Source organism: Strix aluco, chromosome 5, assembly GCF_031877795.1.
Source record: "Strix aluco isolate bStrAlu1 chromosome 5, bStrAlu1.hap1, whole genome shotgun sequence".
In the NCBI taxonomy this organism is placed as follows: Eukaryota; Metazoa; Chordata; class Aves; order Strigiformes; family Strigidae; genus Strix; species Strix aluco.
In genome coordinates, this window is record NC_133935.1 from 30,466,338 (window position 1) to 30,476,211 (window position 9,874).

A 9,874-nucleotide genomic window follows, 5' to 3' on the forward strand; every position below is an offset into this window, starting at 1 on the left:
GTTATCCTGCTAATGCTCAACCCAACGCTACCCACAGGTCCTGGCATGACCACCCACCCCCAGACCCCATTCCTGGTTGTCAGCGCTACATGGTGGGCACTTCCCATCCAACATGGGATGGGATGACCCTATGTGATACTTGAGGGGTCACACACACACAGAGGGGGCAAATTCCTTTCCTTTTCCCCCTGGCCAGGCTCCCCTAACCAGGTTAGCCAGCAACCTGGGTTTCCCCCTTCTCCCAAATCCACTGAAGCGGCCGCCCAGGAGCTGGAGGCAGCCGATGCCAGAGGACAGGAAATGTCACTGGGGAAGTGGGGAGGAGGGGGAGAGCGGCAGAGAAGTTCCTGAAGTTTTCTGTCCTGGATAGTTGGAATAAATCTCATTTTCTCTGGTCTCTTTGCCGAGGCGAGGATTGGCTCGGCGGTGCTGCAGCCCGCCCTCCTCCTTCCCACATCCCCTCCCCGCCAGCTTCGCTCCCTCTCTCCCGTGGCATCGGGGCGTCAGCCTGGGAGAGCCAGCCTTGGGGGGACAGCCGTGGGAAAAGGGAGGGAGCCATGCCTCCTCTTTCTCCGCCCCTCCACTCTGGGACGTAGTGCCAGTAACCCTCGGAGCAAGTTACAGGGGCCCACGGAGACTGTCTCCCAACTTTTCGGCCGGAGGACGGGGGAAAAAAATAACCCTGGTTCGGAAGAGGTAAATCCTGAAAGTTTTGATTCCTCAGTTTGTAGAGCTGGGGGGGGGTGGGTCTGGAGCAGAAGGAAAAGGGTGGAGAGGGTGGTCAGAGAGGGGAGAAGCAGGAGGGGTGGCAAGGCGATGGAGACGGGGAAGGATGATGAAAAAGAAAGCAAGAAGAAGGCAGGAATGCAACAGGAAACCGGGAGGAAGGAAAGCGGGAGCGAGGAGAGGGAAGACAGGCGGGGAGGGGGGAGCCGGGAGAAAAAGGAGATGAGAGGGAGTCCCAAGGATGGGGGAGGGCAGCGGGTCACCCCCCTCCCACACCCCACTCTGGACACCCCTTGAAGCCTTGCAGGCTCTCAGCGCCTCGATTTTGGGCATTTGGAGGAAGAAAGGGAGGCTTTGGGGCAAGGGGGCAGGGAGATGATGGATGGAAACCACCCACCTTTGGAGCCTCGGCCTCCCTCCATGTCCCAGCACGTCTCCTTGGAAAAATACCCTTGTTATACAGAGAGATATAACTAAATATATATATATATATATAGCAGCCGGCAGCACAGGAGTCGAACTCAGGCTTGTCCGCCCACTGCCTGGCACCGCTCCAGGGGAGGTGGAAGAGGCCCAGCCCGGCCAGCCGAGCCCCTTTCCCCCTTCCCCAAAAGCCTGTCTTTGCTAGCTTTCCCCATCCCAGAACAGTGACCCAACTGGAGAGCCTCTGCCTCCCTTCCTCCAGGGAAAGGGAGGTTTTTTGGCACTCGGGAAGGCTGGGAAAGCCCTCCTGGCTGCCCAGAGCCATTTACACCCACTTTTCCCCCTGTTGAGACCACCCCAAACATCTCTTCGCCCTCTTTTGAAGTCTGTCACTTGGGGGGGGGGGGCACATATGGAGAGGAGGAGGAGAAGGAGGGAAGAAACTGCTTTCAGCAGCTCCAGCCAACTAGACATCTGGATTATTCTTCCCCCCTTTCTGGTTTCCGCTCTTCCCAGCAAGCAGAATAGCTCTGGCCACTCCTGATGAGTGAAAAACCAGTGGAAACCAGCTGAACTTGGGTGGGGGGGCGGGGGGGAAATGGGGGAGGCCAGGCTGGGAGGAAGAGGAGGAGGAGGTGCCAGCAGTTGGTCTTTGAGAGCAGGAGGCTTCCCAGAGGAGGCAAGGAGGGAGCCAGGGAGAGAATGCTGGGGAAGGGGAGGTCGGGATGGGCTGCAGACTCGCCATGCCGGGGGCTGGTGAACATGGTGGGCTGCCAGATGGAAGCAGCATCCGGACAGATGGGTGGCCAGACGGAGGGTCCCCTTGCCCAGTGGAGGAAAGGAGAGCACACAGGTCACCCTTTGCCCACAGAGTCACGAGTTTCCCTGGCATGGAGGAGTCCGCTTGGGTGGAGGGGAGGGCTCAAAGGGGCACAGCTGGCAGGGAGACACACCAGGGGCAGAGAGAAGGAGGAAAAATGGAGAGATTGGAGGGAGAAAAAGTCCAACAGGCCTGCCAGAAACCTGCCATCCAGGTAGAGTTGGGCACCAGCTGCCTCCCTCCCTCCCTCCTCTCCCAGAGCTTGCTGCCTGCCAGCAGGCAGGGAGAGCCAAGGGCCAGGACGTGCTGGCTTGTGCCCTATGGTGGCCAAGGGACAAGGAAGGAGCAACATTTTCCTCCTCCCAACTCCCTGCTCAGTAGTTCTCCAGGCAGGGAGCAATGGGATGTGCTCCTTCTGCATTCCCCCTTCCCTCGCCTCCCCATCCCATCCCCAGGGTCATGCCAGCCCCAGTCCCCTGCACAGGTCTGCAGGGCAGCTCTGCTGTGCGGGGGACCTGGAGTGGGGGGACCCACACCTCAGAGTAGCTCTGCCCAGTACAGCACATGCTGAATGGCGCAGTCCCCACTTTGGGTTTCTTAGGGACTCCAATGTGCAGAGGGAAAGGAAAACTTGAGGGCTGTAACTCGCCTAATACCCTGTCCTGGGGTCACACGCCTTCCTGGAGGACCTGAGGACAGCTCAGAAATGGGGTCACGCCTCTCTCCCGAGATCCAATGTGCTGCAGGGATCACTCCAGCAGTTTCCTTGAACTCCAGGAGAGCCCTGACCGGTGGCTATGGGTGGGCTTCTGCCAGAGGGAGGATATTTGCTCCCCTGTTGTCCTCCCACTCTGAATCTGCCATGGGTCTGGCCCATCCTGGCTATAAGGCAGCATGGCATGGCCTCCGTGAGCGGGAGGCAGACATGTGCTGCATGAGCCAGGGAGCTGGGGGCCAGCAGGAAGCCAGTCTGCCACCATCCCAGCTGCCACTGGCCACTGCCACCCCGGGAGGCAGCCAATGGTGCTGGCAGCTGGCGGGGGAGGTTTGTTTTCCCTTCCCCAGGCATTAACCCCTGGCAGATAAGAGGGGCCCTGGGTGAGCAAACAAGGCCAGGACAAGGCAAAACACATGTAGCCAGTCAGGAAACCAGCTTCATGTCAAGGACTCCCCCTTGCCAGAGGCTTTGCCACCCTGGCACCACCTGACTGCTCCGAGGTGACCCAGGGACAGGCAGGGGAGGCAGGCAGCGTGGCTGGGGGAGACAGACAGAGCCACACAGCAAGGGGCGTCCCAGCACATGGGGACCGAAGGATGCAAGGCTCCTGCATCGCCTCTCAGCATGCTGCCCTCCGCAGCTGGTCCTGCTGAAGGGATCCAGCTCCATCCTGTCCCCCCAGCCCCTGAATGGGGACTGAGCCCAGGGAGGGACATGTCCCCAGGCAGGCACCCAAACCACTGATGCTCTGAGGTGCCCTGCGTCCCAAATTCTCTCCTTTCCCCAACTCACCCTCTCCTTATTGTCACACACACTGACAGGGGATCTGCTGATCTGAGTGCTCACCCTGCCATCGTGCACCCAGCTGCTGCCTCCCCTCCTGCTCCCAGAGTGTGGGGACCCATCCTGCCTTCTTCTCCAACCTCAAGCAATCACCTTCCTTGCCGTGCCTCAGTTTCCCCTGCCTGCAGAGCAGCTGACCTTCCCGCACCCCCAGCTCTCTGCTGCTCCGACGTGTCTGCCCAGCACCCGGGGACCCAGCTAGAGGAGGACAAAGAAACCAATATACAAATACTGCATTTTCCCTTCCTGCTGTCCCTCCTCCCTGAGAAGCATGCAGTCCCCAGGCCGCACCCTCTCCCCAAGGGTTCATCTGAATCGCAAAAAAGGAGGGAGAGGTTTCTCGCCCCAGGAGCCCCGGCAGGCAGGCAGGACACCGCTCCAGGAGGAGGTGCTGCCTGGGAGGGAAATCCTCAGCCTGTGTTGTGGCATGGGTCTGGCAAAGCTTCTTTGCACGGAGGGGAAACTGAGGCACACCAAGGTAGATCAGAGGGGTGAGGGAGAGCACGTGTTTTGGGGGAAAGGACTTTTTTTTCCTCCCCAGGAAGAGGGCCAAGTGAGGGGGACAGCAGGTAGCAACCTCCCCACCGTTGCTCATGCACAACCTTTAACCTCTTTAGTCAGTACTGAGGGTATAGCCAACATGTTTATGAAAATCCTCTCTGAGGACTTCACCATTCCTCTTACCTTTAGGTGGCCAACGAAGGGACCGAGGCACTTGCCCTGTCAGCCCACCCCAAGCTCCCGTCACCCACTGCCCCATCCGTGACCGGCTCCCACTCACTCAGCGGCAGCAGAAGACAGTGGATTAACCCCTAAACCTGCAGCCAGACGCAGCTTCCAGAGGCCCCCACAGCACCAAGCGTGACCCCAGACTCCCCCTGGGGACACCTCTGCACCACTACTGGGGACATACCCGCTGCAGGTGATTTTATGGGCGCAACATAGTGCAGGGAAGCAGGGCGACAGGCACCCTTCCCACCTGCTGAAAGACAAGGTGACGTGAGCTGTTCCCCCAAGAGCATCGGAGCAGGAGTGATGGGGAGGCCGGAGATGTGACAAGCCACCCCAGTGCTGGACTGGTTCTGAGGGCTTTTTCAAAGGCGGGGGCGAGGTGAGGGGTGCAACATGAGCTTGGGGAAGCTGCCGCTGCTCAGCTGGGTGTCAGGCTCTCACGGCAAGCGGCGGCTGAAGGCAGAGCTGACGCCGGACATGATCAGCCCACCACTGGGGGACTTTCGGCACACCATGCACGTGGGGCATGGCGGGGATGTCTTCGGGGACACCTCTTTCCTCAGCAACCATGGTGGGGCCAACACGGCCAAAACCAACAACTTCTTCACCCGGACGCTGCAGCATGTCCGCCGGACGCCGCTGAGGAGCCGGGGCAGTGGGAGCCAAGTGGGAACATCACCCGCCCCACCAGCCGTCTCGCCCATCATCAAGAATGCCGTCTCACTGCCGCAGCTCAATGAAGGGACATATGACAGCGGCAGCAGCCGGGGCTTGACCAGCAAGTTCTCCTTCAAAAGTGCCTCCAACAGCTTCTCCAAAACGCACCAGGCCTATGGTGAGTGAACCATGGGGCAGAGGCTTGTGCATCCTCTGCAGCCCTTCTCCATCAACCCTTGCCTCAGTTTCCCCATCGAGGGACTTTAGGCTCTCAGCAGAGACAGGACATTTAAGAGTCCCCAGTCCTGGTAATTAATCCCTGCGAGACGATAACCCTAACCTTGCTTTCAACTGCTGTCCTTGCTCCTGCCCCTGGAGGGTCTCCTCCCAGATGCCCCCCAAAGTGGAGCATGGATAGTTTCTCCTCCTCTCCCTCCCCCATAGCCCCACACAGCTGGCAGCCTGGGTGGGGCAGTTGTAAGGAGGTGCCCCCATCTCCCCCCCAGCCCTACACCTTCCCCATGAGCAGCCTCCCTGAGGAAGGCAAAGAGGATGCTGGGACAGTGGGGCAGTACCCACACCAAGGTAGCAAGGTCAAGAGGAACCATGGCACAGCCTTCCCCACCTCCATGCAGATGCTCCAACCCTGTCCCAACCCCTCCATCATCATGTGCTCCTTGAGGATCTCAGTCCTCCCGCTTCCCCATTGCACCCACATCCCTCCCTGCCTCCCTGCCAGCCGGGGTCCAGGAGGGATCCTTGGGCAAGTGTTGTGGGAAGGACAGGATGGGACAGGACAGCTAGGTGGCTCTTCTCTGGCCTCACAGCACTGGGCAGTGGCTCAGTTTTTCCCCAGGGAGGGAGGTCTGGGGAAGAGGGTCTGGGGGAGTCTGGGGGCCCTGCAGCAGCCAGAGGAGATGTCTGGGCTCAGAGGGAAAGGCAAGCTGAGACAATGCTGCCATCTCCTGGTCCCACCTGCCTGGCTCAGCCCCCACCAGCATCTTACCAAGCCCAGAGCCCACCTGGAGACCCTCAGTTGTGACTCTGGGCTTTGGAGATGTCCACACAGACACTGGCCTGTCCTTCAGAGGCCAGCATCATGGATGGGAGTGTGAACTGCCCCACTTCAGTGGCAGTGTCCCTTGTCCCCCGCAGATGTAAGGCAGGCTTCCTCCCCCCTCACCAGCCATCTCTTCTGCCTCGCAGGGCTGGAGTCCGGGTTTTGCACCATCCCTCGAGGCCCTCGCTTGGAAAAGGCCCAAGAGAGCACCTTCCCCGGGGAAGCAGAGCTGAAGCGCTCAGACTCCCTGCTCTCTTTCCGCCTGGACCTGGGGCCCTCCCTGATGAGTGAGCTCCTCCAGGTGATAAGCTTCTCCGAAACCAATGGGAGTGAGGCAGGGGAAGATAGCCCAGACCTCCCGTGTGGTGAGGGGACCAAGGATGGGGTCCTTCCAGCACTGGGTGCATCCTATGGAGAGGACAAAACAACGTCCAGCTTCTGGGACCACTCCAGGCAGAGCAGCCTGTTGGGGGCCAGCTCGCTGCCAGGACTGTCAGTCCATGCCAATGGAGAGGCACATGCCATCGAGGGCCTTGGAGAGGACCCTGCCTGGGCTTTGGGGCCGGGGGCTGCGCCCAGAGGAACACCGTGGCAGGGGCACTGGAACGACTGCACCATCAAGGCAGGAGAGTTTGACCGGGCAGCCCAGGTCCTGGCCCGCCATTACGGTGGGACCAGCACCCCACGGAGCTCGGAGAAGGGTGAGGGTCCCCAGCAGGCCCGGACTCAGATGCTGTGGGAGAGCCCCAACAGCAGCTCATTGTGGTCACAAGTGACAGAGGAGAGCCAGTCCCCCGAGGCCACCTGGAACCAAGGAGAGGAGGAAGAGGAGAAGGAGGAAGAAGAGGAGGAGGAGGTGGCCAAGCTCTCCAGCCTGCAGGAGGGTTATGCTGGTGCCCAGGGAAGGCTCAGTAATTCCTTTGAGTATGCCGATGAGGAGGAAGATGATGAAGTCAAGGTGTGAACAGCCATCCCTCTCATCATGACCCCGCACCAGAGGCACTGGTGCTGGGGTCTTCACCCTCCTCCCCATCCCCCACCCTCAGGTACCAGTGTCACCAGCAGACCCAGCAGGTGACATCCTTGCCAAGATGGGGGCACTGGGGGGGCCAGAGTGGGGCAGGAGGAGAGCCTGTCTCCTGGGGGGCTCCCTGGGGCTGGGCCAGGCTGCTGCAGAGGGCTGGTGAGGGCTGTGAATCACAGCACCAGGCATCACAGCCCTTCCCCAGCCTTACTGCCGTTAGACACCAAAGGGACATTCCCATGTGCCAAAGAAACTCCAAACCCCTTCCTACCCATCCTGTTCCCCCCGGTGCCCTCTCTGCCATCCCTCAGCCTGGGCCCACCAGCATGCCCAGGGACATGCCCCATCCTCCCACCAAAGTCCCCAACCACCCTCTGCGCTGGCACAGGTGCCCTCCTGAAAATATTCCCACCAACAGCTCTGGGATGTAGAGGATGGGGGTCTCCCCAGCTCCAGCTGGTGCAAGACCCTCCCATATAGCACATCTGTCTACTGGGGGAGGTCAGCTGGGGGCTCAAGGGGCAGGCAAACCCCACAGAGCTGAGCTTTCTCTTTTCCTTTCCCCCAAAAAAAGCCATGAGCTCAGCATTCAGGAGGTGAGAGCACACACAGAGATAATTGCAGGGGTCTTTCCACTTGCCTCCTGCTGCTGAGCGTCACTTAGGATGGCTCCGTTTCTCACCCTCGCTCCCTCGCAGCAGGGAGGGGAGAAACTTCTTGGCTGGCTGGAGGCAGAGGCGAGGTTGTCAGGTCACCAAATCCTGCAGTTCATGACCTAAAAATTCCTTCCTTTCCCCCCGCCTCAGAACAAGGAGACTCCCACTTTGCAGCTACTCTGTCTGTGCCACCTCTTCTCCATCCTTGCCCCCTCTACCCATTCTCCATGTGTGCACCCCTCTTTCCAGTGCACCCCTTCCCAGGGGTACATGTGGAGAACAGCTAATGCCCCTTGCTGAGCCGCCCTGGGCGACACAGCTGCCCCCCACGCTGCCCCGCGTGCAAACTGGCCCTCACAGAAGTGCCTTTGTGCCACAGCATGGAGCCAAGATGCTCAGGGGCTGAGGTCACCAGAGGGACCCTCACAGGACACTCCTTGTTCTCTGCAACAGGAGGGGGTGTGCAGTGGGGGAAGATGCCGGGCCATGGCTGCAAGGCTCCGCTCCCATGCAGCTCACGCACCGCCCAGCTGCTTCTGGCAGGGAGCTCTTCAGAGCAGAATAAAGAGGCTCCGGCATGCACGCATGTTGTACATGGGAGCGCCACTTGCAGTCAGGCCATCAAGGTTATGGGCAAGCCCATCTCCCCCAGCCTCCCCAAGCAGCTGCCTTGTGCTGCCTGACAGCAGCAAGCCACCCCAGCAGCAGCTTCAAGGAGTCCCCAGCTCTGGCCACTGGTACCCAGCAGGATCAGCCCTATTACCCCTGCACCCTCTGGGGCAGGGACCCCGGCTCTCTGGATGAGCTCCCCCTGCCCTCCGCTTCCCAGACCATAACACAAGCTCTAGACCAAAGATCCACATCCGTGGAATATCCCTTCTGCCTCCACTCTGTATCCCATGCACTTATTGTTGTTCTTATTAAAAGTTTTGTTACTAACTTCTCCCCTGGTGCCTCCCCTCAACTGCAGCGACCTTATCATCTTCCTTGCTGTGTCTGCCTGTGCCCCAGCCACAAAATCCCACCCTCTCCACTCTCAGAAGGATTTGCCAGTACCTCGGGGATCCCTGGATTAACTAGCCCAGTACTTTGCCTCTCACCGTGGCTAACAAAGCAAGCTGCTATCCACCTAGCCCCATGTAGCATGCAGGAGGGTGCAAAGTTTCCTCTCCAGCCCAGCAACAATTCATTTTCAGCCTGAAGCAGGTCAGTACCCTTCCCAAAGCTAGCTTGGCTACAGCTCTTCCAGCCCATCAGACATCCTCTGCCTGTGCACCTAGGCAGCAGCAAGCCTCGTGGGTTGGGCAGCAACAAAGGAGAGGGAGGGCAGGGCAGCTGCCACCTTGCCTTGGACCAGGCTCTCCATAAGATGCTCTTCTACTCTGCTCTCCTCCCACCTAGCCTAAAGCACCCCGATGTTTGCTGTCATACATCAGTCTCGCTTAAGGCTGGTGAGACACTTCTTAATTAGAGCAGCAGCATCTGATAATCAGCACTAATTGCCTGTAGTCCCACGTGAGGGACACAGACTGGGAGGTGCTGAGCCACAACCCAGCCCAAACCCCATCCTCCCTCCCCCACTGCCTTCCCCTGCCTCACTTTCTCACTGAAGAGGATTTGGTGGCAAAATGTCAGAGTAATGGGTAACCCAGCTGGAATGTGCCAGCAGATAAGTGAGATAAGGAGGAAAATTGGAGGAGACAACTCCTTATCGCTGGGAGGAATGCTGGCTCAGGGGCACACCTGTGCTGCCTTCCCCATGCCACCACTTCGAGTGGTACCACTCTTGCTGGAGGGCAAGGCACCCCTTCCTCCTGCCTGCTGGCTGCCAGAGCAGCCAAGAGGAACCCGTCAAACTCGTGCCCTGAGGTTCCCAAACCTAACATTTAATTATGTGCTTTTGGGGCACAGAATGCCACATCAAATGCCACATTGCTCACCTCCACACTTTTCTTCCCTTTCCGCTTCCTCCCCCCACCATTCCAAAAACTCTGGTGCAGGAAGAAATGGTGCATTGTGACGAGATTATACAACCATTCCCGGACCAATCACATAGTGAACTCCCCCTCCCGAACCCTACCTAGAGCCTGCTTTGCCCTACCTAATATCCATTCATCCTGGTCTGACCTGGAGAAACACCTGCTGTTATCTGGGAGCTATTTCCATCCAACAGGGGCTGCTTTCCTGTTGGTGGGAAAAAAACCTTAAGTTTTGT

General features: G+C 59.1%; 1 protein-coding gene across 1 annotated transcript; it reads left to right on the plus strand.

Moving 5' to 3' along the window:
• Positions 1 to 508: 508 nt before the first annotated feature.
• Positions 509 to 8,602, plus strand: CDC42EP1 (CDC42 effector protein 1). Its single transcript, XM_074825372.1, has 3 exons — positions 509 to 696; positions 4,221 to 5,097; positions 6,126 to 8,602. The coding sequence occupies exons 2-3, from the start codon at positions 4,656 to 4,658 to the stop codon at positions 6,941 to 6,943; spliced, it is 1,260 nt and encodes a 419-aa protein (XP_074681473.1). The 5' UTR covers positions 509 to 696; positions 4,221 to 4,655; the 3' UTR covers positions 6,944 to 8,602.
• Positions 8,603 to 9,874: the final 1,272 nt, after the last annotated feature.